This window comes from Podarcis filfolensis, assembly GCF_964270895.1.
Source record: "Podarcis filfolensis genome assembly, chromosome: 2".
NCBI classification, from domain to species: domain Eukaryota; kingdom Metazoa; phylum Chordata; class Lepidosauria; order Squamata; family Lacertidae; genus Podarcis; species Podarcis filfolensis.
The window spans coordinates 2,593,011-2,618,647 of record NC_139605.1 but is presented as its reverse complement, the minus strand read 5'-3'; the positions used below and the strand labels follow the sequence as shown (position 1 = coordinate 2,618,647).

The 25,637-nt window shown below is 46.4% G+C and overlaps 2 protein-coding genes across 13 annotated transcripts in view; one reads left to right on the top strand and one right to left on the bottom strand.

The window, feature by feature from the left end:
* Positions 1 to 25,634, bottom strand: part of LOC310756674 (uncharacterized protein) — a 130,051-nt gene extending 104,417 nt beyond the window's left edge. For 2 of the 9 annotated variants that reach the window (XM_083601219.1, XM_083601212.1), the window contains exons 1-3: positions 25,097 to 25,245; positions 23,320 to 23,494; positions 23,064 to 23,190 (exon numbers count right to left, since the gene is read on the bottom strand). In XM_083601219.1, coding sequence (XP_083457345.1) covers positions 23,064 to 23,190; positions 23,320 to 23,397 — 205 coding nt within the window. In that variant the 5' untranslated portion in view covers positions 23,398 to 23,494; positions 25,097 to 25,245. Of the gene's footprint in view, positions 1 to 23,063; positions 23,191 to 23,319; positions 23,499 to 25,096; positions 25,246 to 25,287 lie in introns of those variants that run through there. The other 7 variants (XM_083601218.1, XM_083601211.1, XM_083601216.1 and 4 more) reach the window with 5 other exon arrangements.
* On the top strand, positions 2,271 to 9,590 carry LOC310756978 (uncharacterized protein). Of its 4 annotated transcripts, none has more exons than XM_083602002.1 (3): positions 2,271 to 2,379; positions 3,649 to 3,822; positions 7,811 to 9,590. In XM_083602002.1, exon 3 carries the CDS (start codon positions 7,959 to 7,961, stop codon positions 9,285 to 9,287), a length of 1,329 nt encoding a protein of 442 aa, XP_083458128.1. In that variant the 5' UTR covers positions 2,271 to 2,379; positions 3,649 to 3,822; positions 7,811 to 7,958; the 3' UTR covers positions 9,288 to 9,590. The 4 variants fall into 4 exon arrangements, with proteins under 4 accessions (XP_083458128.1, XP_083458127.1, XP_083458126.1 ...); XM_083602001.1 differs by lacking the exon at positions 2,271 to 2,379 and adding an exon at positions 2,475 to 2,563 and having other exon boundaries at positions 7,808 to 9,590; XM_083602000.1 differs by lacking the exon at positions 2,271 to 2,379 and having other exon boundaries at positions 3,547 to 3,822; positions 7,808 to 9,590.
* Positions 25,635 to 25,637: the final 3 nt, after the last annotated feature.

Here is a 25,637-nt window from a genome sequence, read left to right as displayed (position 1 = left end):
TACAGCTTCCGGGTCATGTGGCCAGCATGACTAAGCCACTTCTGGCAAGCCAGAGCGGTACCTATTTATCTACTTGCACTTTGACGTGCTTTTGAACTGCTAGGTTGGCAGGAGCAGGGACCAAGCAACAGGAGCTCACCCTGTCGTGGAGATTCGAACCGCCAACATTCTGATCCGAAAGTCCTAGGTTCTGTGGTTTAACCCACAGCGCCACCCGCGTCCCTTTATTGCCCACTGTGGAGCTGTGCAAATTGTTCTGTTTTTCCGCGGGAGCCTTGAAGTGAAAGCCAAGCCTCCAGGATTTGCATGGAAGTTCCCGTTATTACTGTGCGAACACACATGGGTAGCAGGGACCGCGATTCTATGAAATCACTCTGCCTCATTCTTGACTACGTCAAAAGGGGGCTAGTTCTCCCCTCATCAATTACCGTACAATCCTGACTCTCAAGTCCATGAATAGGTAAACTAAGGCCCGGGGCCCAATCACCTTCTAAATCTGGCCCAGGGACAGTCCGGGAATCAGTGTGTTTTTACATGAGTAGAATGTGCCCTTTTATTTAAAATGCATCTCTGTGTTATTTGTGGGGCATAGGAATTCGGTCTTTTCTTTTTTTCAAAATATAGTCCGGCCCCCCACAAGGTTTGAGGGACAGTGGACCGGCCCCCTGCTGAAAAAGTTTGCTGACCCCTGCTCAAGTCGGTGCTTTTCTGAGACTTCCATTCATTTCATGTCCTCTGCTTCCAGTGCCAAGAGGCGCTGGTCTCTTGATGCTTTTTAAAACGCCACACACACACCCAAATTCTTCAGCTGCTCTACGATCGGAGCTGGGGGGGGGGGGCCTCTGCATTCGGAAAAGAACCCAAAGTGTCGCCATCAGTGGACAACAGCCCCCACCCACTCCCGGATCTTTACATTGCAGGAAACCAAAATAGCGAGCAAGGGGGAGTGGGTGGGCAGAAAGAGCAAATAGGTAAAAATGCAGTGTGGGGTTTGGGGGGGGAGGGACTGGGAGGAAAAGCACAAAGAGACACCCCCCACACCCCAAAAAGACTTCCTTGGAAGTCTTTCTGGATTCAGGGGAGACTCCCCGGGGAGAAGGGGGGGGAAGAGACATAGGAGCCAGCTCCTAGATGCCAAGGTCCCATCGCCCCCTGCCCAAATAAAATATTTGAGAGGCCCACCCCACCCCCCAAAAAAGTTGATTGACATTAAAACGGTGGGGGGGTGCGGGACACAGACTCTGATCAGGCTCCATAGCAGGGTAGATTTAGGAAGGAAGGAAGGAAGGAAGGAAGGAAGGAAGGAAGGAAGGAAGGAAGGAAGGGGTGGCTGGGAGGTGGAGGAGGGAAGACTTCAAAACTGGGAAGAGGAGAACCTTTGGCAGTAAATTGTTATAAATTCTTCAACACCAGCTCCAAGCAAACAAGGCTGCATTATATTGACAGACCCTCTGCTGATGTACCTCAGACTGTCTGCATGCAGACAGTTGCTCTGTCTAAGCTACAGCCCCTTCCTCTATGGGGCTGGGGGGTTGGAGTGGGAAGCAGGAGAAATGGAGGGATCCTACAATGCCAGAGGATGACAGGGAGAAAAGGTGGACAGGAAAGGAAAGGAAAGGAAAGGAAAGTTTTTTATACTATTATGAAGAAGATCCTCTTTCAAGCAAGACTCCACTTCTGAGCACCTCAAGGAGGATTCAAGAGTGTGATCCTGCAATCCTATCCAAGATGGAAGGAGGAAGGTGGACGGTTGACCTGGTCAGACTGTCTCCTGCATCCCTCCCCACAACCTCGGAGTGTTTTCTCCCAGGCCCCTCAGAGAGATCTGGTGAGTTCGAGGGGAGGGGAGAAGAGGACATGCATGGATGGATGGATGGATGGATGTTGGAAGTGGAGAAACTCCCTGGCAATAGGAAAAGCATTGTACGAGAAGTGAACCCAGATGCTCGCAATGAAATCTGTTTCCAGGTCAAAGTTCAAAAAGTTAAAGCCTTACTTGGAGCATTTGCAGATAGAATTGTATAGGATTGGGATGCACATCTCGCCTGTGGTCCCACTAGTGCACTAGCACTTATTGTGGTTCAGGCTGCAGCGCATGGTTGCTCTGTGTGTGTGTGTCTGTGTGTGTGTGTGTGTGTGTGTGTGTGAGAGAGAGAGAGAGAGAGAGAGAGAGAGAGAGAGTATGCTTATGTGTGTGTGTGTTCAGCTCTGATGAAACAAACCCCAAAAAACCTTTGTTTTTCTTGAGACGTCACGTCCTGTTTCTATCCAAACACCGGTAGGGGCGGCTCTGCGATCGTAGCTCTAGGGGCGAGCGCTTTCCAAAAAGAACCCGAAGTGTCGCCGCCGCATAGCCCGCTCCCCACCCCCACCCCTTCGGTGAGTCACATTTGCCGGAGAGACTGACATTGGGAGTCCATGTAAGGGTTAAAGGAAGCGAGAGAAAGAGAGCGTTGGATAGAGACCCACCCCCTTCCATCACTTCCCTCTCCCCTACTCGCCTTGGGCAGTCCCTCCGGACGGTGCGCTTTGGAGAGACAGGGCGCGCAGCGCAGGGCGAGGGGTGAGCCGTGCCAAGGGCGCAGGGGAGACTCAGTTGGGGGGGGGCTGAGGGAGGAATGGAGGCATCCCTGGGGGAGGGAAGCACAGCATTGGCAGGGGGCAGAGACACGGTTTTGGGGGGGGGGAACTGTGTGCGTCTTCAGCGCTGGTGGGGAAAAAGCCGGAGAGGCTTGACCTTTCCTTCCTGCTCAGCAGCCTCCTTTAAGAGGCATCCATAAAGCGGGAGGGGGGAGCCCTGTTCCCACCCCCGTTTCCCTCCCTAGAAGCTGGATTCATGGAATCATAGAATTTGTCAGAGAGCCAGCCAGCAAAAAATGACACGAAATGCGTGAAGTTAAAATTGTTGTTGTTGTTGTTGTTGTTGTTGTTGTTAACTCTTTAGTAGCAGAAACAAGGCCTGGTCCGGGGAGCCAGGTCTAATGGGCACAACATCTCTTCTGGGTATTTCTTTTCCCCCTATGAGGCAGTTGCAGAGGCTGCAGATCTGGTTGGAGGAATCTTCAGCCCAGCTTTGCCTTTCTACTGAGAAGTAACCACTGTGGAGTTCAAGGGGGGCAGAGTCTGTGGAGAAGTGAAGGAGGGAAGGCTTTAAAACTGGGAAGAGGAGAAGCTTTGGTCTGACGCTGACAAACCCCCCCCCCCCCTGGGTCAGGACCCGGATTGGTAGTAGTGGTTCTCTGGGGTTCCAGAGGGATGGAGTCTGTTTCAGACCTACCTTTGAGGCTTGAACCTGGGACATTCTGCCTGCAAGAAGATGCTCTGGCCCTGAGCTGCAGGCCCTTCCTGTAACCTGGGGGCGGGGGGAATTGAGGGGGGAAGCAGAAGGAAAAATGGAAGGAGCCTGCAACGCCAGAGGATGACAGGGAGAAAAGGTGGTCCGGAAAGGAAAGTTTTTAATACAGTTGTGAAGAAGATCCTCTTTCAGACATGGCTCCACTTTCCTTGCAAGGTGGGGTTCAGGAGGAAGGTACCCCTCTTCTGCCATGGAAGCTGTGGGTGGGAGAAGCACAGATGGGGAGGGGGCTTCCCCTCTGAAAGGGAAATCCCTCCAGGGGCTCTGAGTCTCCATTTGCTTCTATCTCCCAGGAATCCACTTCTTCTTTAGGCTTCTGAGTGCCTCAGGAAGGATTCAAGAGGCAGATCCTGCAATCCTATCAAGGATGGAAGGAGGAAGGTGGACGGTTGACCTGGTCCGGCTGTCTCCTGCATCCCTCCCCACAACCTCTGGGTGTTTTCTCCCAGGACCCTCAGAGAGATCTGGTGAGTTCGAGGGGAGGGGAGAAGAGGACATGCATGGATGGATGGATGGATGTTGGAAGTGGGGAACCTCCCTGGCAATAGGAAAAGTGGGAGAGGAGAGAAAAGGCAGGAGGTTCCTAACAGGAAGAAGAAAGTGGAATTCAGGTTTTGCAAGTTTTTTGTACAGCATGATTCACTGATGGTGAAAAATCCAGTCACTATTTATAATGTATAGTTCAAGCATTTCTACCATTATTGTTTTTCCCCAGAAAGTTATTATATTCAGTTATTTAATTTATATACAGAAGCGTAGGAATGCCGGGTGGTACCCAGTGTGGCAAATTTCTTGTCAATCCCCCCCACACACACACTGGTGGTTTTTTCGGGGAGTTGCCAGCAAAAATGGTTTGACTTTATTTCATATTTTCTTACAATGGAATGTGGATTCTGGGCCTCCGATAACAAGTAGGCAACTGTGGACAGATACTTAAATCTACAGGATGGATTGTGCTTTGGCTTCTGTTGTTTTATTTATATTCATTTTTTATTTATTTAATATTTTTTTAAAAAGAAAACTGCAAAGTGGTTTGTTGTTGTTGTTGTTGTTTAGTCGTTTAGTCGTGTCTGACTCTTCGTGACCCCATGGACCAGAGCATGCCAGGCACTCCTGTCTTCCACTGCCTCCCGCAGTTTGGTCAAACTCATGCTGGTAGCTTCGAGAACACTGTCCAACCATCTCGTCATCTGTTGTCCCCTTCTCCTTGTGCCCTCAATCTTTCCCAACATCAGGGCCTTTTCCAGGGAGTCTCCTCTTCTCATGAGGTGGCCAAAGTCTAGGAGCCTCAGCTTCAGGATCTGTCCTTCCAGTGAGCACTCAGGGCTGATTTCCTTAAGAATGGATGCGATTGATCTTCTTGCAGTCCATGGGACTCTCAAGAGTCTCCTCCAGCACCAGAATTCAAAAGCATCAATTCTTCGGCGATCAGCCTTCTTAATGGTCCAGCTCTCACTTCCATACATCACTACTGGGAAAACCATGGCTTTAACTATACGGACCTGTGTTGGCAAGGTGATATCTCTGCTTTTTAAGATGTTGTCTGGGTTTGTCATTGCTTTTCTCCGAAGAAGCAGGTGTCTTTTAATTTTGTGGCTGCTGTCACCATCTGCAGTGATCATAGAGCCCAAGAAAGTAAAATCTCTCACTGCCTCCATTTCTTCCCCTTCTATTTGCCAGGAGATGATGGGCCCAGTGGCCATGATCTTCGTTTTTTTGATGTTGAGCTTCAGACCATATTTTGCGCTCTCCTCTTTCACCCTCATTAAAAGGTTCTTTAATTACTCCTCACTTTCTGCCATCAAGGTTGTGTCATCTGCATATCTGAGATTGTTGATATTTCTTCCAGCTATCTTAATTCCGGCTTGGGATTCATCCAGCCCAGCCTTTCGCATGATGAATTCTGCATATAAGTTAAATAAGCAGGGAGACAATATACAGTCTTGTCGTACTCCATTCCCAATTTTGAACCAAACAGTTGTTCCATCTCCAGTTCTAACTGTAGCTTCTTGTCCCACATAGAGATTTCTCAGGAGACAGATGAGGTGATCAGGCACTCCCATTTCTTTAAGAACTTGCCATAATTTGCTGTGGTCGACACAGTCAAAGGCTTTTGCATAGTCAATGAAGCAGAAGTAGATGTCTTTCTGGAACTCTCTAGCTTTCTCCATAATCCAGTGCATGTTTGCAATTTGGTCTCTGGTTCCTCTGCCTCTTCTAAATCCAGCTTGCACTTCTGGGAGTTCTCGGTCCACATACTGCTTAAGCCTGCCTTGTAGAATTTTAAGCATAACCTTGCTAGCGTGTGAAATGAGTGCAATTGTGCGGTAGTTGGAGCATTCTTTGGCACTGCCCTTCTTTGGGATTGGGATGTAGACGGATCTTCTCCAATCCTCTGGCCACTGCTGAGTTTTCCAAACTTGCTGGCATATTGAGTGTAGCACCTTAATGGCATCATCTTTTAAAATTTTAAATAGTTCAGCTGGAATACCATCACTTCCACTGGCCTTGTTATTTGCAGTGCTTTCTAAGGCCCATTTGACTTCGCTCTCCAGGATGTCTAGCTCAAGGTCAGCAACCACACTACCTGGGGTGTACGAGCCATCCATATCCTTCTGGTATAATTCCTCTGTGTATTCTTGCCACCTCTTCTTGATGTCTTCTGCTTCTGTTAGGTCCTTACCACTTTTGTCCTTTATTATGGTAATCTTTGTACGAAATGTTCCTTTCATATCTCCAATTTTCTTGAACAGATCTCTGGTTCTTCCCATTCTGTTGTTTTCCTCTACTTCTTTGCATTGCTTGTTTAAGAAGGCCTTCTTGTCTCTCCTTGCTATTTTTTGGAAATCTGCATTCAATTTCCTGTATCTTTCACTATCTCCCTCGCATTTTGCTTGCCTTCTCTCCCCCGCTATTTGTAAGGCCTCGTTGAACAGCCACTTTGCTTTCTTGCATTTCTTTTTCATTGGGATGGTTTTCGTTGCTGCCTCCTGTATAATGTTGCGAGCCTCCACCCATAGTTCTTCAGGCACTCTGTCCAGCAAATCTAAATCCTTAAATCTGTTCCTCACTTCCACCGTGTATTCATAAGGGATTTGACTTAGATTGTATCTTACCAGCCCAGTGGTTTTTCCTACTTTCTTCAGTTTAAGCTTGAATTTTGCTATAAGAAGCTGATGATCTGAGCCACAGACAGCTCCAGGTCTTGTTTTTGCTGACTGTATAGAGCTTCTCCATCTTTGGCTGCAGAGAATATAATCAATCTGATTTTGATGCTACCCATCTGGTGATGTCCATGTGTAGAGTCGTCTCTTGTGTTGTTGGAAAAGAGTGTTTGTGATGACCAGCTTGTTCTCTTGACAGAACTCTATTAGCCTTTGCCCTGCTTCGTTTTGAACTCCAAGGCCAAACTTGCCGGTTGTTCCTTTTATCTCTTGATTCCATACTTTAGCATTCCAATCCCCTATAATGAGAAGGACATCCTTCTTTGGTGTCATTTCTAGAAGGTGTTGTAAGTCTTCATAGAATTGGTCAATTTCAGTTTCTTCAGCACCAGTAGTTGGTGCATAAACTTGGATTACTGTGATGTTAAAAGGTCTGCCTTGGATTCGTATCGAGATCATTCTATCATTTTTGAGATTGCATCCCAGTACAGCTCTCGCCACTCTTTTGTTGACTATGAGGGCCACTCCATTTCTTTTACGGGATTCTTGCTCACAGTAGTAGATAATGATAGTCATCCGAACTGAATTTGCCCATTCCCGTTCATTTTAGTTCACTGATGCACAGTGATCCAACTTACCAAGGTTCATGGTTCTTACATTCCAGGTTCTTACATTCCAGGTTCCTATGCAATCTTTTTCTTTACAGCATTGGACTTTCCTTTCGCTTCCAGGCATATCCGCAACTGAGCGACCTTTTGGCTTTGGCCCAGCCGCTTCATCAGCTCTGAATCTACTTATACTTGTCCTCCGCTCTTCCTCAGTAGCATGTTGGACGCCTTCCGACCTGAGGGACTCATCTTCCAGCGTCATAACTTTTATATGCCTGTTGTCTTTGTCCATGGAGTTTTCTTGGCAAGGATACTAGAGTGGCTTGCCAGTTCCTGCTCCAGGTGGATCACGTTGGGTCAAAACTCTCCACTATGACCTGTCCATCTTGGGTGGCGCTGCACGGCATAGCTCATAGCTGAGTTATTCAAGCCCCTTCGCCATGGCAAGGCAGTGATCCATGAAGGGGATGCAGCAAATTAGTAACGAGATATACTCCATCAGCATCAACAGATAATAATGGCATGTAATTTACCAGTTTAGATTGTAAGGTAAAGCTGATAAGGGAGAATCTAGAAGAAGTTTCAGTAAGAGAAAGTGCTGACTGAGCTTTGTGTATGTTAACTTCCTTCCTCCTTATCCTTGAAACCCTAATAGGAATTTCTTTCTCCTCGCTCTGAAGCAGGTGGAGATGACGGACAGAACTCTGCAGGACCACCTGTAATTTCACCGGTAATAACAACGAAACTGTTGGAATGTGCAAGGAGCTTTATGGATACTGGAAAGCTTAGAAATCATCTACAAACTCACAAAGGGGGAAACGATATGAATGTATGGAGAGTGGAAAGAGCTTCAGTCATAGAGAAAAGCTTAGAATTCACAAACGAACTCACAAAGGGGGAAAACCATTTAAATGCATGGAGTGTGGAAGGAGCTTCAATGATAGTAGAAACCTAAAGGTACATCAACGAACTCACACAGGGGAGAAACCCTATAAATGTCTGGAGTGTGGAAACAGCTTCAGGCAAACAGGTACCCTTCGAAGTCATCAACGAACTCACACAGGGGAGAAACCCTATAAATGTTTGGAGTGTGGAAACAGCTTCAGTAAAAAGTGTACCCTTCAAAGTCATCAACGAACTCACACAGGGGAGAAACCCTATCAATGCTTGGAGTGTGGAGACAGCTTCAGGCAAAAGGGTGCCCTTCAAAGTCATCAACGAACTCACACAGGGGAGAAACCCTATCAATGTTTGGAGTGTGGAAACAGCTTCAGGCAAAAGGGTGCCCTTCAAAGTCATCAACGAACTCACACAGGGGAGAAACCCTATCAGTGTTTGGAGTGTGGAAACAGCTTCAGGCGAAAGGGTGCCCTTCAAAGACACCGACAAACTCACACAGGAGAAAAGCCATTTAAATGTATGGCGTGTGGAAAGAACTTCGCTAATAGGGGATACCTCAGAATACATGTGGTAACTCACAGAGGGGGAAGGCCATATAAATGTATGGAGTGTGGAAAGAGCTTCATTCAAAACAGTACCCTTCAAAGTCATCAAGTAACTCACACAGGGGAAAAGCCATTTAAATGTATAGAGTGTGGAAAGAGCTTTGGTCTGAGTAATAACCTTAGAAGACACCAACGAATTCACACAGGAGAAAAACCATTTGAATGTATACAGTGTGGAAAGAGCTTCACTGATAGGCAAAATTTAAGAAGACATCAACAGACTCACACAGGAGAAAAGCCGTTTAAATGTATGGTGTGTGGAAACAGTTATACCCAGAATGCATACCTTAAGTTACATCAACGAACACACATGGGGGAAAGACCATATAAATGCATGGAGTGTGGAAAGTGTTTCCATGAAAAGAGAGGCCTTGGAAAACATAAACGAATTCATATAGGAGAAAAATCATATAAATGTATGGAGTGTGGAAAGACTTTCAGTATGGGTTCAGCACTTAATATTCACCATCGAATCCACACAGGAGAAAAACCATATAAATGTATAGAATGTGGAAAGACCTTCGGAAGAAGCAATAAGCTTAGATTACACCAACGAACTCACACAGGGGAGAAACCATTTAAATGTATGGAGTGTGGAAAGACCTTCAGTCGTAAAGATAAGCTTACATCGCATCAACAGACTCATACAAGGTGAAGACCATTCCAATGTATTGAGTGTAAAAAGGCCTATAGTTGCAATGATATCCTTAGAATACATCAACAAACTCACACAATGGAAAAACCAATATATTGTACGGTGCAGAAAGTGTGTCTGTGTGTGTGTGTGGTTTTTCATAAGATAAATTTAATATCAGATATCTTCCCTCCTCCCCTTTGTTGGTCCTATTGTAAATCATTTCCTCCTGCATCTTTTATAATAATCCAAATCTTTTACATGTCTATTATGCCCAAAGTGCACCATGAAACTACAAGTTTATTCCAATCCTAGAAACAATTTTAGCTTAGAATCATAGAATCATAGAGTTGGAAGAGACCACAAGGGCCATCGAGTCCAACCCCCTGCCAAGCAGGAAACACCATCAGAGCACTCCTGACATATGGTTGTCAAGCCTCTGCTTAAAGACCTCCAAAGAAGGAGACTCCACCACACTCCTTGGCAGCAAATTCCACTGTCGAACAGCTCTTACTGTCAGGAAGTTCTTCCTAATGTTTAGATGGAATCTTCTTTCTTGTAGTTTGGATCCATTGCTCCGTGTCCGCTTCTCTGGAGCAGCAGAAAACAACCTTTCTCCCTCCTCTATGTGACATCCTTTTATATATTTGAACATGGCTATCATATCACCCCTTAACCTCCTCTTCTCCAGGCTAAACATGCCCAGCTCCCTTAGCCGTTCCTCATAAGGCATCGTTTCCAGGCCTTTGACCATTTTGGTTGTCCTCCTCTGGACACGTTCAGAGCTTTTTACAATGGTTTTTAGTATAGTTTGTAAATTTTCCCCATTCCTTATTAAAGTTTACTGTTCCTGATTTCTAATTCTTCTGGTCATTTTTGCCATTTCGGCATAATCCCATCAACTTCATCTGCCATTCTTCTCTGGTCGGGACTTTATTTTCTTTCCATCTCTGGGCCAATAACATTCATGCAGCTGTGTTCACTTACATAGTCTTTTTTGTTGCTTTGAAATTTTGGCACCTAGAATTCCTAAAACAAAGGCTTCAGGGGTTTTAGAAAAAGTTGTTTAAACATTTTTTCGATTCATTATATATCATTTCCCAAAATTCTTTTACTACCTTACATGTCCACCACATATGATAAAAAGTGCCTTCTTTTTTCTTACATTTCCAACACATATTGGACCCTGTTTTATATATTTTTGCTGATTTACTGAACCTAGGACCTGCCGGTCAGAGGGTTGGCAGTTTGAATCCCTGTGACGGGGTGAGCTCCCGTTGCTTGGTCCCTGCTCCTGCCAACCTAGCAGTTCGAAAGCATGTCAAAGTGCAAGTAGATAAATAGGTACTGCTGCGGTGGGAACGTAAATGGCGTTTCCATGCACTGCTCTGGTTCGCCACATGACCCGGAAGCTGTACGCCAGCTCCCTCAGCCAATAAAACGAGATGAGCACTGCAACCCCAGAGTCGGTCATGACTGGACCTAATGGTCAGGGGTCCCTTTGTTGTTGTTGTTTAGTCGTTTAGTCGTGTCCGACTTTGTGACCCCATGGACCAGAGCACGCCAGGCACTCCTGTCTTCCACTGCCTCCCGCAGTTTGGTCAGACTCATGTTTGTGGCTTCGAGAACACTGTCCAACCATCTCGTCCTCTGTCGTCCCCTTCTCCTTGTGCCCTCCATCTTTCCTAACATCAGGGTCTTTTCCAGGGAGTGTTCTCTTCTCATGAGGTGGCCAAAGTATTGGAGCCTCAGCTTCATGATCTGTCCTTCCAGTGAGCACTCAGGGCTGATTTCCTTAAGAATGGATAGGCTTGATCTTCTTGCAGTCCATGGGACTCTCAAGAGTCTCCTCCATAGAGCACCATAATTCAAAAGCATCAATTCTTCGGCGATCAGCCTTCTTTATGGTCCAGCTCTCACTTCCATACATCACTACTGGGAAAACCATGGCTTTAACTATACAGACCTTTTTTGGCAAGGTGATGTCTCTGCTTTTTTTTACCTTTACTTTAAATACCAATGATACATTGGTAGCCCTGAGTGCTCACTGGAAGGACAGATCCTGAAGCTGAAGCTCCAGTACTTTGGTCATCTCATGAAAAGAGAAGACTCCCTGGAAAAGACCCTGATGTTGGGAAAGATGGAGGGCACAAGGAGAAGGGGATGACAGAGGACAAGATGGTTGGACAGTGTTCTCGAAGCTACAAACATGAGTTTGACCAAACTACGGGAGGCAGCGGAAGACAGGAGTGCCTGGTGTGCTCTGGTCCATGGGGTCACGAAGAGTCGGACACGACTAAATGACTAAGCAACAACAACTGTCTTTACTAACAATATGGGAAGTCATTAACAATTTATACAAGTGGATTATAACTTCATTCCGGCAAGAACATTTTGGATTTATATGGAAGTTCATTGAACTATCAAAATTTATCTCTGTTGGACACTGGAAATTAACAAATGGGACTAAGTGTTTGGTTTTTTCCTATTCATATTCTTCATATTCTTCTGAATTAATTGGAACTGAAAGTCTTCAGCTGATTTACTTTGATTTATACCAAACAGTCTAGGTAAAAGGCTGATATTCAGACTCCTTTTGAGTCATTCTGTCTTCTCACATATCCATTTCTTTCTATTATTATATAATTTACTTGAGGTATATAAGTGTAGATAAGGCCAAGTAGTTTGGCAGTTGGTGGGAAAGTCACCTGGCCCAAATGGGCTATATTATCTATAATAAAAATTATAATAAAAATTGCAAAATTATTTAATTCAACCATTACAAAATGTGATGAATGAAATACTAAATGCAGGACAGATTACCAAATACTTGGAAAAAGGCCCTCATCACTTGAATTCCAAAGCAAAGGACAGACTTGCAGGAGGTAAAAAATTATAGACCAATTTCATGAATAAATATGCATGCCAACCAAATCAATTAAATACATTAGCACGGTTTTAGAAACACTTGTAATGTTACGAAGGTGTATAAAATTGGAAGCAAATAGAGAAACAAGGTAATATGGACATGCATAAATTAATAAGGGTAACAATGGAACCAGGAGTGGAGGCAAGCCAGGGGGTTCAAGTAACCCCACACTTGGATTTGATACTGAATATGTAAAGAGGGTTTTTTTGTTGCTGTTAAATTTTCTACTTTGATATTTACTCTTTGTGGTGTTGGTTACTGTGAAAATCAATAAAAATATTATTTAAAATAAAGGAAGGGGTTGCAGCTCAGGGGCAGAGCATCTTCTTGCACGCAGAAGGTCCCAGGTCCAACCTGCAGACTCCTGAAACAGACTCCATCCCTCTGAATCCCCGGAGAGACATTGCAGCCAGTCGGTGTCCCACACGGTGTCCAGGGGGTCTGGCTCACAATAAGGCAGCTTCTTATGTTTGGAGCTGGTGCTGAGGATTTATCACAATTTACTGCAAAAGCGTCTCCTCTTCCCTACTTCACCTCCCCCGTTTTGTTCCTTCCTAAGGGTCTCTACCGCGGACCCTGATCAGTCTGCGCCCCCCACAAACTCTGCAGGGCTTAGTTCTCAGTAGATCTGCAGCCTCAGCAACAGCCTCATAGGGGCAAGACCTGTTGTGACGTGGGGTTTGTGATTTCAGCTCTCTTGACATAATATGCTGGAGACAGTTCTGTAGTAACACTTCTTTATTATAGCAAACAAGACTGAGAACTGAGGAGGGGAGAGCTACATTTATAGGGACAGGGAACTAGCTAGAAAGGATACATTTTGGAGGGAACAATATCAGGCAATCACAGTCCTGCCTTTTGGAGGAAACCAATAAGACAGAGGATCCAAATACAGCAGCTTAAATGAACCAATAGTAGCTGTACCCTCTGGAACCAAAAGGCAGTTACTTTACCCTAATGCAAATACAGACAACAATAATACAGATATAAAATCCTTTGACTCAATACACAACAAGACCTACCCGGAAGAGTTGCTGTGCCGCTTAGCCCTGGTTCCCAGGACCAGACCTTGTTTCTGCTATTAAAGAGTTGTCAACAACAAGAGCAGCAGCAACAACTACTACTACTGCTACTTATTATTGCTATTTTAACGTATTCCGTATTGTTTGTGGAATGATGCTGGAAAATGAAGCTGTTCCTGTATTACCAGCAATTAAGGGGCCAAGAACCACAGGGCTTCCTGAAATCGTAGGCTGGCTCTGATTGGCTGTGATCCCTTTCTCCTCCCTTCTCTCCTCTTCCTCAGGTTGCAAGGCTAGGAGACACACAGAGAGTCTCTTTAGGATAACTTTTCCCTCTAAGATGGAAGTGTACCTACATTTGATGCTGCATTGAAGGACACAGGTTCCCTGCAAGTAAGCAATGTTTCTATGCTTGCAGGACTAGTCGTTTGTGAAAAGGGATGAGGCAGCATCGTGCCCAGAAAGGTTTCCTAATCTAAACTAAACAGTCTGTTCCCCACTGTAGAGCTGTGCAAATGGTTCTATTTTTCCAGAGGAGTCTCGAGGATTTGCGTGGAAGTTCCCATTATTACTGCGCAGACGCACGTGGGTAGCAGGGACCGTGATTCTATGAAATCACTGATGTTACAACACCTGCCTCATTCTTGACTAGGTGAAGAGTGGAGAAGTTCTCCCCACATAAATTGCAATCCCGATCCTTAAGCTGGTTTTGCCAATGCCTCTTTCTTCCAGCTGTTCTGCTTGGTTCTTTTCCAGGACTCCCACTGATTTCGTGTCCCCTGCTGCCTCCCTGGAGAGGCACTGGCCTTTTGATGCTTTTTAAAATGGCGCAAAATACTTTTTTATTATGGCGTCACCTCCGGTTCCCATCTGAACACAGGAAGGCACTGCTCTAAAGACCCTAATAGGCAACTAGGGCCTGGGGGCCGGATCCAGCCCAATCACCTTCTAAATCCGGCCCGCTTATGGTCCAGGAATCAGCATGTTTTTACATGAGTAGAATGTGTCTTTTTATTTAAAATGCATCTCTGGGTTATTTGTGGGGCATAGGAATTCATTCATATATTTTTTCCCCAAAATATAGTCTGGCCCCCCAAAAGGTCTGAGGGACAGTGGACCGGCCCCCTGCTGAAAAAGTTTGCTGACCCCTGTTAGGGTCTTCAGAGCAGCGCCTTCCTCTGTTGGATGGCAGCCAAAGAATCCCAGACAGGTGACCACCCAATTTCTTCTTGAAAATCTCCCATCAAGGAGAGTCCACCACCTGAGAGAGACCAATCCACTGCCAAAGAGGAAAGTTGTTTTCCCTGACGCTCTTAGGCTTCAGTGAGCCAACCAGCTACAAATCCGTCTCTTATTCATGCCCTTCTTAAATCTCAGCTCATCTGTAAGCTCAATGCAAACCTGAATCTCTCAGCAAGAGAAGACCCTGTTTGGCAATACCTATGGCCCATCTCTGAAGAGGAGACCTTTATAATATGAATCCAAAACGATTGCTTATCTTTACAATTTCCCCGAGGGAAATTTCTTTTAGATCAAAGGAAATCTGATTTCTAGGGAAACCTCTATAGGTGAAAAGGCAATATAGGTCAAAAAGCAATAGTTCTTTCTTAAATTAACAAATGATCATACGTTAATAGGAATAAAAATGTGTACCCCACCACCAAGACCATTCCATTATAACTGTCCAACCTCCCAAAGTTTCAACACTTCTTGTGATGGTTGAACTCCTTTCCGTTTTAACAATACAAATTATGCAAACACCCTAAGAGCAATAGTTCTAAGATGAAGGCTATACATCCAGCTGTTTTGATCTAGACAACCTTTACGTTGATATTTGATGTGCTTGTGAGCAGACTAAATGTCGGTACTCAAAAGAGTTTCATTGACAGGACAAACTGAAGAGCTGTTCAGGATTGTGAAGCTTTATTTAGAATAAAAGGTAGGAGGCCAAAAAAAGCCCCTCCCCAAAAAAACACCACCACTCCAGGTTGAACAGATTCCAAAATAAAGCAGAGTGCTTGTAGCTCTATACCTGGATTAAGCATAGCCTATTCACAAGTCATGTGGGACGCGGGTGGCGCTGTGGGTTAAACCACAGAGCCCAGGACTTGCCGATCAGAAGGTCAGCGGTTCGAATCCCCGCAACGGGGTGAGTTCCCGTTGCTCAGTTCCTGCTCCTGCCTACCTAGCAGTTTGAAAGCACAAAGTGCAAGTAGATAAATAGGTACCACTCCGGTGGGAAGGTAAATGGCGTTTCCGTGTGCTGCTCTGGTTCTCCAGAAGCGGCTTAGTCATGCTGGCCCCATGACCCGGAAGCTGTACGTCAGCTCCCAATAAAGCGAGATGAGCACCGCAACCCCAGAGTCGGCCACGACTGGACCTAATGGTCAGGGGTCCCTTTACCTTTTTAATCGCAGCAGCTTGCATTGGTCGTGTGTCCTAGCTTTGTAGTTTGATGTGCATTTTCTCAGACAGAAGCCATGAAATTTGTTTGCAGGTGAAAGTGCATAAGGCGAAAGCCTGACTTGGGGCATGTACAGGATCGGGGTGCGTGTCTCACCTCTGGTCCCATTAAGGAGAAAACCGCCTTCTTGTGGATCCGACCCTTGGCGCGTGTTTGTGTGTGCTCAGCTAAGGAAATGGCAAAATTGTCACTTTTCTCGAGACGTCACCTCCGGTTCCCCTCCTTACACAGGCAGGGGCTGCTCTGCGACTGAAATTGCGAGAGTCCCACCCCCACCCCCTTTCGAAAACGCGTTGGATGTTTATTACATGAAATGAAATCGGAATAGGAAGCAGGGGAGGCGCAGGGCCAGGAGAGAACAAAAGAGGTAAAGATGCGGCGTGTTAGGGAAGAGGTAATTGGCGGGTGCGGGGGGATGATTAGAGACGCTCTCCCCCAAACTCTCCTTTCCTAGGACCCATCGACGGGGGCCCTGATCCATGCAATCCGGCTGCAAAGTGGGTACTCAACACCTGCAGGGTTTGCATTGCACCGTCTCCCTTGAACACACACAAATTGTTACTGGTCCGGGACAGCCAAGAGACGCTCAACTGCTCCGCACCCCTTTGGCCACCTTTGCGGGAATTGAAATGCAATGCCTGTCAAGGGGGGGGTGACCACAGCGCCCCCGCCCCCAAGTAGGGTTGCCTTATAAATGGTAGAGACGGAGCGAGGGAGTCCACGGAAGGGTTAAGGGAAGCGAAAGAGTCCTGGATAGAGACGCGTCCCCTCCGTCTCTAACCCACGGGAGATCATGGAGAGATCAGCTGGAGCAGGGCAGTTTCAGTCTCATATATTCACTATATAAATCCAAGGTTCCCACACTAAATGATGGTCTGGGTGATATATCTGTAAGGTATAATGGCGTTTCTGAGGTGCAGAAGCCGTAGAAGCTAACAAAAATATTCTAGTGTGCCTGGAAAGGTTCCAAGTTTTCCCTGGGGACAGAGATGCTGCTGGAATGAGCTCATTGTGTTTCAAGGTCAACACACCCTTGGTCTCGTCAAACCTCGGAGATGCTGTCTGAGGCCTTGCAAGACCTTGGAACCTGGTGCTACTGGAAGTCCGGTTCCAAGGCCGTGTGTGTGTATGGGTGTGGTGTGGTGTGTGTGTGTGTGACATCATGACGTCATGTTGTGTGCACTGGAACCAAGTGGGCTCCCCTGATCTGTTGATCCAGCCTAGAATAGCATTCTTTTTCTGCTGCTGCATCACAATGTTGATACATGTTAAAATTGTGGTCCATCAAGACGCTTAGATCCTTTACACATGGACTGCCAGAAAGCCAGATGCCCCCCCCCATCCTATATTTGTGCAAAACCTTACATTTGTCCCTATTGAAATGCATTTTGTTAGAGATAATACTTCCAATATAAAGCGGAAACAAATGATTAAGCTCGTTTTACTAGGGAAATTGTATATAGATGAAAGAAACATGGCGTAAAAGGGTTCGTAAATGATTTATTATTTGTAACAGACTTCTAGAATCACACGGACACTCCTGCGTTGTGGGAAGTCTCTCTCCCATCATAGTCTCCTAAGCGCAGAGTCATGCAGGGGGAAGAATATTTGTCACGACAAATAAACAATCAAAGGCTTAATGGTCCAATTTGCTTCAGATTTTGGTTGCCTTCCATTTTACTTTTCACTCTGACGGGGGAACCCAGCGAAGGAACTCAGGTTAAGGGACTTGGTCTAAAATGAGCCCCAAATTTTTCGGGCATCAACACACAAAAGATTTTAGGCAAATCACTCCAATCAGGTCACGTCACTAGACCGAAAGAATTTGATGGAGGCGAACGACCTGTGGATTGGGGCCACGTGCCTTGGCTGGGTGGTGAGCATCAAACTGCCTGCCTCTCCTACCCAATCTGACTTCCTTTGGATTCAAACTTGGAGCTCCCACCACAGGCCAAGGAGCTCCAGCAGCATCCAATTAACCCTCAGTTTAAGGGGGAAACGAAACAGCAAATAATTCCCTTACATGAAATACATTTGCTGCTCCTACTGCACCTTTTTTCACATTCACTTATAGAGGGTTTACCCACGGCGTGGGTTCCCAGATGCACAGTCAGGCCATTACTCCCTCCAAAGCTTTCTCCACACGCTGTACATTGATACGGTTTCTCCTTGGTGTCGGTTCTTTTATGTAAAGTAAGGTGGTAATTGTGACTAAAGCTGTTTCCACACTCCAAACATTTAAAGGGTGGGTTTTTCTGTGTGGGTTCTTTGATGTGCATTAAGGTTTCCACTCTGGCTAAAGCTCTTTCCACACTCCATACATTTGTAAGGTTTCACTCCTGTGTGGGTTCTCCGATGTGCAGTAAGGTCACAGTTCCTGTGAAAGCTCTTTCCACACTCCAAACATTTAAAGGGTTTCTCCCCTGTATGGATTCTTCGATGTGAAGCAAGGTGTCCTCTCTGGGAAAAACTCTTTCCACACTCCATACATTTGTAAGGTTTCACTCCTGTGTGGGTTCTCTGGTGCACAGTAAGGTCAAATTTTCTGACAAAACCCTTGCCGCACACCATGCATTTAAACTGTTCTGCCCATGTGTGCATTCTTTCATGTGCAGCAAGGTGTCCACTCTGGCAAAAGCTCTTTCCACACTCCATACATTTGTAAGGTTTCACTCCTGTGTGGGTTCTGTGATGCACAGTAAGGTCAAATTTTCTGAGAAAACTCTTGTCGCACTCCATGCATTTAAACTGTTTTGCCCACGTGTGCATTATTTTATGTGCAGCAAGGTGTCCACTCTGGCAATAGCTCTTTCCACACTCCATACATTTGTAAGGTCTCTCCCCAGTGTGGGTTCTTAGATGTAAAGTAAGATGGTGATTGAGACTGAAACTCCTTCCACACAGCATACATTTATATGGTTTCTCCCCAGTGTGGATTCTTTGATGTGCCATAAGGTTTCCACTCTGGCTGAAGCTCTTTCCACACTCCATGCATTTAAAGGGTCTCTCCCCCGCATGGATTTTTTTATGCTTGACAAGGTTACCAGCACTACTGAGGCTCTTTCCACACTCAATGCATTGAAACGCTTTATCCCTTGTTTGGGTTCTCTGATGTAAACTAAGCCTTCCACTATGACTGAACCTCTGTTCACACTCCACATTGCTGCTTCCTGTGCATTCCTCCTGTGAATTCAAGGGTACATGAACAGCAATGTCCTGAGTAGTGGAAGGTGTGCTTTCCCCATTTTTCAACGTGTTTTCTACATGCTTTGGGGGTGATTGTTGATTTACAAATATCTCGCCCGCTGTTTCACTCTCCACGTTTTCTAATGACACTACGGATGGCTCACCACAATTCTCACTCTTCAGCCAATTACCTGATTTGAGGGAAGGAGAAAAAGAAAATATTGTTCAAATTGCAAGGCAGAAACACAGATCAAGCCCAGTTCTCTGCTTCTCTGATTTTTCTCAGAGCCAGTGTGGTGTAGTGGTTAAGAGCGATAGACTCGTAATCTGGGGAACTGGGTTCGCGTCTCCGCTCCTCCACATGCAGCTGCTGGGTGACCTTGGGCCAGTCACACTTCTTTGAAGTCTCTCAGCCCCACTCACCTCACAGAGTGTTTGTTGTGGGGGAGAAAAGGAAAGGAGAATGTTAGCCGCTTTGAGACTCCTTAAAGGGAGTGAAAGGCGGGATATCAAATCCAAACTCTTCTTACAGTTTTCAAGTATGTCCCCCTCCTTCTCTTCCTACCCAACTGAATCCGAAGTTAGCGTCTGAATATGCCAGTTTCAAGACAACAAGTCCCTCCCTGTTCCACATGCTGTCACTAAGCTGAGCTGTGTCTGCTGATCTCTCCACTTTCCCAGAGCCCCATCCAACTGGATCTTCTCCTTACTCCCAAGTGATGAAGTCTGGTTTGGGAAATGGTTTCAAGGAGTTAATTCGGAATACAAAATACCCAAACACTCCTAGCACTACCACATCCATGGATCCCTTCCCAAAATAAGGGAAAGGCAAAGTCTTCACTGTCCTCCTGAGGGATAGCCCAGGGCCATGTGAACCCAGCAGAATCGCTCTGGCACTTGTGAAGAGGATCTCACTGTACACTGACCTCAGCTCAGAGGCACCGCGGAGGCTATTTTAATTTGGGGCATATACTAGCAATGTGGAAAGGAAACCTCAGCCTAGAGGCCAACTCTGCTCTTTAGAAAAGGGCTGCTGGATCAGACCAATGGTCTCTCTCAGGCGTGAGCAACTTTTTGCAGGTTGAGAGCCACATGCTCGCACTCTGTGAGGCCAGAGGCAAACGTGGGTGTATCAATGGATGCAAATGTCAGCTCTGGACAGGAGCAGATTTTCTACACACCCTTCTCTCTCCTCCCATCCAGGCAAGGAAGAAGCCCCATTTCAAGGAAACAACCCAGCCAGGAAAAAGGACTCGAGGAGGATGTGAAGCTACACTGGTCAACAAGGGTCAGGGCCTGGGGAGGAGAGAGTCCCAAGGGCCCAATGGAAAGGCATTGAAAACCACATTTGTCTCGCTGGCCTGTTTAGTCCAAGAGCCCCACAGGGGCCAAAGGAATGCTGATAAAAAGCCCAGAAGCAGGACATAAAGAAGAAGAGTTTGGACTTGATATCCTGCTTTATCACTACCCGAAGGAGTCTCAAAGCGGCTAACATTCTCCTTTCCCTTCCTCCCCCACAACAAACACTCTGTGAGGTGAGTGAGGCTGAGAGACTTCAGAGAAGTGTGACTGGCCCAAGGTCACCCAGCAGCTGCATGTGGAGGAGCGGAGACGCGAACCCGGTTCACCAGATTACGAACCACCGCTCTTAACCACCACACCATGCTGGCATCCGCCTTCTCCCTCACTTCCTGGAGGGCCCCACGACACATCTAAGCACCTACCTGCTGACATCTCCCCTTCTTTGGGATTCTGGAGAAATGGACCTTGTCTTTCTTCCCAACAGGAATTGAGATCTGATTCTGTCAAGGAAAGAGATAATATTAGCTACTTTGGGGCACAACTGGCCATTTCAAATTAATCTATTCTCTTGCCTTTGAGGTCATAGATTCGGATTACAGTGGTACCTCGTGTTACGGACGGGATCCGTTCCGGAGGCCCGTCCATAACATAAAACTTTCACAACTCAAAGTGCTGCGTCTGTGCACACACGCAGTGCAGTTTAGTGCTTCTGTAAATGCGTGAGCGACGAAACCCAGAAATAACCCATTCCAGTAGTTCCGGGTTTCCTGCAGTGCAAAACCCAAGTTTACATAGTCCAAAGGCAACGTAACTCGAGGTTCCACTGTATGTATTCAGATCCTATAAAGATGCATAAAATGAGTAGGAGGGGGCCGCATGGTCCCCACTGTCACAAGGTGTGTTTGTGTGAATATACGAATGTTGTTTCAGACAGCAAATCTGCAAAAATCTTTATCTAAAGAGTAAAAGAAGGACCCCTATCAATCACCTAAACAGAGAGAGCCTTGACAATCATCATGGACTGTCTGGATGCAGAGAAATAGTGAGAGGCATGGAGTGGGGGAAACCCTCAAGGGAACCCCCTGGGGAAGAAGGCTCAGAGCCAGGGGATTGGTGGTGGGATGATGAGGGGCTGTCAGAAGGAAAAGAGGGAGCAGACTGGGAGGAAGAGGAGGTGTCAGAATCTGAGGAGGGTTTGGTGAGCAGGAGGAGGCTGTGGCAGAGAGCAGTCCAGCCTTGGAGGCGGAAGCAGAGGCGGATATCAAGAAGAGTAGAGACAAGCTAAATAAGAAGCTAGGGAAGCTCTCCCTCCTGCTTTGACCAGCTCCTCTCCCCACTGATCTCCCAGAACACACAGAGGAATGAAGAGGGTGGAGCAAAGAGAGACAAGGCAAAGGAGCCTTAGGCTGCTGGGGAAGGAACCAGGGGGAGGGCCTTAGAGAGCAGTGGGAAGGTAGGGAACATCAGCCCTCGCACCTGCCTCATTGGGGCAAGATCTACTGGGAAGCGTGACCACTAGGCCTGCACTGTTTGGGGTTCTTTGAATAAAGGGATAACTTCACTGACACTGGGTGTTTTATTGCTGATCTCCTCCTGATTCCGGCTCCTGACAACAATTTGCCACAGACCCACACTAAAGTAAAGTAAGGAACTACAGGGTAAGTGGTACTTTGAAAAGTGTTCCGATGCCAGTAAACAGAGAAGTAACTAGTTAGCTCTTTTTTCAGGAGTCTTATGGAAAGTAAGCTAGAAGGCAATAGCTAGAAGGAAGTAGCTAGGACTTTAAATGCGGAACTAGCCAGCCAAGAAGGGCACTCCGTCAGCCAGAGGGAGCCTCGGCTGATGAACTTCTTAGCACCAAGTAAGGCAGACATGTGAGCTCTGCAGGAGGGCAAGGAGGCCAGGGCACCCCTCTCTTGCAAAAAAACAAAAAACAAAATATGTAATAATAATAATAATTATTATAAATGGCTAACACCAGTAAAATTACAGTAAAAACATAATGGGGGGAAAAAACCAATTTAAAATACACGTTAAAATGCAATTTAAAATGCATTTTCCCTTATAACCTTTAGAAGACACCTGAAGGTAGCCCTGTAAGGGGAAGCCTTTTCATGCTTTATGTTTTACACAGGTAAATGGTAAGTGTTCCAGTTTGTGAACGTTTTTCAGAAGCCAAACGTCCCGACGCAGCTTCCGCTTGAGTGCAGGACGCTCCTGCAGCCAATTGGAAGCTGTGCCTTGGTTTTCGAATGGTTTTGGGAGTCGAAGGGACTCCTGGAACGGATTACGTTCGAAAATCAAGGCACCTCTGTATTATGTTTTAATATGTGTTGGAAGCTGCCCAGAGTGGCTGGGAAAACCAGTTAGGCGAGAGGGGAATAATAATAATAATAATAATAATAATAATAATAATAATAATAATAATAATTTTCTCCCTTGAGGCCTAGCTGGATATGTTAAGATGGGTAGTGGTGGTGAGATATGAAGTTCTCAGTCAAATAGACAAAATTAAAACAGATAAAACTCCAGGTCCACATGGCATCCGCCTGATTGTTTACAAAGAAGTCAGATGGGAAATTGCTAATGCTCTAAATTCATTGAGGAGGAAAGGTCCACCAACGGCCACTAGCCAAGGTGGCTCTGCTCTGCTTCCACAGTCGGAGGCAGAATAGCGGTTTCTGGAAACCACAGGCAGGGAGAGATGCTTCTATGCTCAACTCCTGCTGGCTTCCCACAGGCAACAGGATACTGGATGAAATGGGCCACTGGGCTGATCCAGCAGGCTATTCGTACAAGGTATGTTGTTCCTACACAGCATGAATAAATGGCTCAAACAGGAGATTCACACCTCCAACGTCTAGCAGCCAAGAGGCATAAAAATGTGCCCTTACCTAGAGAGGCCACCATCTCATAATTCTCCTCCATGACTTCCTTGTGCAGAGCTCTTTGGCCAGGATCCAGCAAAGCCCACTCCTCCTCCGTGAAAAACACAGCCACCTCCACAAAGGTCAAGAGGGCCTGGAAGAAGAAGAGGAAGAAAACAGAGCTTCTCTTAGATCCCCATCATCCCCACTCAACACAGAGGGAAGCTGGGTGGTCCCATCTGTGCCTCTTCCCTCCTCCCTGCTCCCGTTGCTCTTTCCCTACCTGAGGAAGCTGCCTGGCTCCTCTTTCCACTCCACCTTTAAGAAGAGACAGTGCAAACGATGGTGCCTCTGAGTCCATTGTGCTGCCTTTGGAAGAGACAGAGGACAAGGAGGTGTAAACTAGGCCACTTCCAGGACTCTTCCGTTGCCACAATGCACTTCAAAGCAGGGAGCAGCTCTTTAATGAGAACAATGGAGAAAAATGGATTTATTTAGGGTGGGAGACATTTACACAGATAGTATACCTTTGACCAGGGAACAAATATTAAGTAAAGCTGGGCAACATCTGGAATTATCTACACATTTTCTAACGAACCCAAAAGTTATTGCATATGCCTCTAGGCCCTTAACTCCAGTTGAAATTCTAATCACAAATACTAATGCAGAATCCAAAAACAGATTATCTATCTATCTATCTAGGGATGCGGGTGGTGCTGTGGGTTAAACCACTGTGCCGCTTGGGCTTTCCAAACGAAAGGTTAGCGGTTCGAATCCCTGCAACGAGGTGAGCTCCCGTTGTTCGGTCCCAGCTCCTGCCAACCTAGCAGTTCAAAAGCACACAGTGCAAGTAGATAAATAGGTACTGCTCCGGTGGGAAGGCAAACAGTGTTTACTGCTCTGGTTTCGCCAGAAGCAGCTTAGTCATGCTGGCCACATGACCCGGAAAAACTGTCTGCGGAAGCAGACAAACACCAGCTCCCTTGGCCTGTAAAGCGAGATGAGCACAGCAACCCCAGAGTTGTTCACAACTGGACTTAATTGTCAGGGGCCCCTTTACATACATACACACACACACACACACACACACATAGTGAAAACTAAACATCCTATCTACCTGAAGTTTGGTATTGTTAAAGGTAAAGGTAAAGGGACCCCTGACCATTAGGTCCAGTCGTGGCCGACTCTGGGGTTGCGGTGCTCATCTCGCTTTATTGGCCGAGGGAGCCGGCGTACAGCTTCCGGGTCATGTGGCCAGCATGATTAAGCCGCTTCTGGCGAACCAGAGCAGCGCACAGAAACACTGTTTACCTTCCCGCCGGAGCGGTACCTATTTATCTACTTGCACTTTGACGTGCTTTTGAACTGCTAGGTTGGCAGGAGCAGGGACTGAGCAACGGGAGCTCACCCCGTCGCCGGGATTCGAACCGCCGACCTTCTGATCGGCAAGTCCTAGGCTCTGTGGTTTCACCCACAGCACCACCCGCGTCCCCTTGGTATTGTTAGCCATTTTTAAAGAAGACAATGCTAATCTGAGATACGAAGAACTAATCACATTTTCTTTATTGGCTGCTCAACAACTCATTAATCAAAATTAGAAATCTCTGGAACACTTGCAGACAGAAATAGAAAGTCTGGAACATTTGCAGATAGAAACAGAAAGTCAGAAAAACTGGCAAAGGCAGTTAAGCCTTAGCTGGAAAAAGTACTGTGACAAGGTACCCTTTCAAAAAACCATAAACTGCTATGGCACCCACCAGACATCCACCTTGGAACGGCGGGGGGGGGGCATTAAATGCAGTGCAAAATAAGCTGGGCAGCCCAGATCTCCGCACTTCAAAGAGAATCTTGCAATGTAAACTTTGATGAACAGGAGACCCACCACCACCACTTTTCATCTGGACTGCCTGGACCCCCCCCCCATACTGCTTCCCAGAGAGAAGGGGGGGCTCTTCCTTGCTCTTCCCTCATCCCCCTCCCGCAAGAAATCTCATTTCCCTCCCTCCTCGCTTCCCCTCCTAGCTGCCCCGTTTGTAGATTCAGGGAGAGTAAAAGCAAACCACCCATCAATATCTTGCACCTCCTCTCCAGGTAATTTCTCCCAACTTCCCCAGCGAACTTTTAATCCGGAACCATCAGGCGGACTGAAGTGGGAGCCTCAGGCGGCGGAATCCGGAAGCGGCAGATCAACAGAAAAAGCTGAATGACCAAGCCGCAACTTCTTCAATGGGTTTCCCAGCTTCCGGCTCACCTGATTGGTTCGCCTCCTCGTTCCGGCTCTTCTGATTGGTTCTCTTTTCCCGGGCCTCTATTCATTTCGTCATAGCCGCTGCCAGAGCTGAGGGGGGGCCAGGTAGTTTGATGCTTTAACAAAACAAAACAAAAAAACTGTATTTACGCAGAACTAATCGCAGCAGCTTGCATTGGTCGTGTGTCCTAGCTTTGTAGTTTGGTGTGCATTTTCTCAGACGGAAGCCATGAAATTTGTTTCCAGGTGAAGGTGTATAAGGTAAAAGCCTGACTTGGGGCATGTACAGGATCGGGGTGCGTGTCTCGCCTCTGGTCCCAGTAAGGAGAAAACCGCCTTCTTGTGGATCCGCA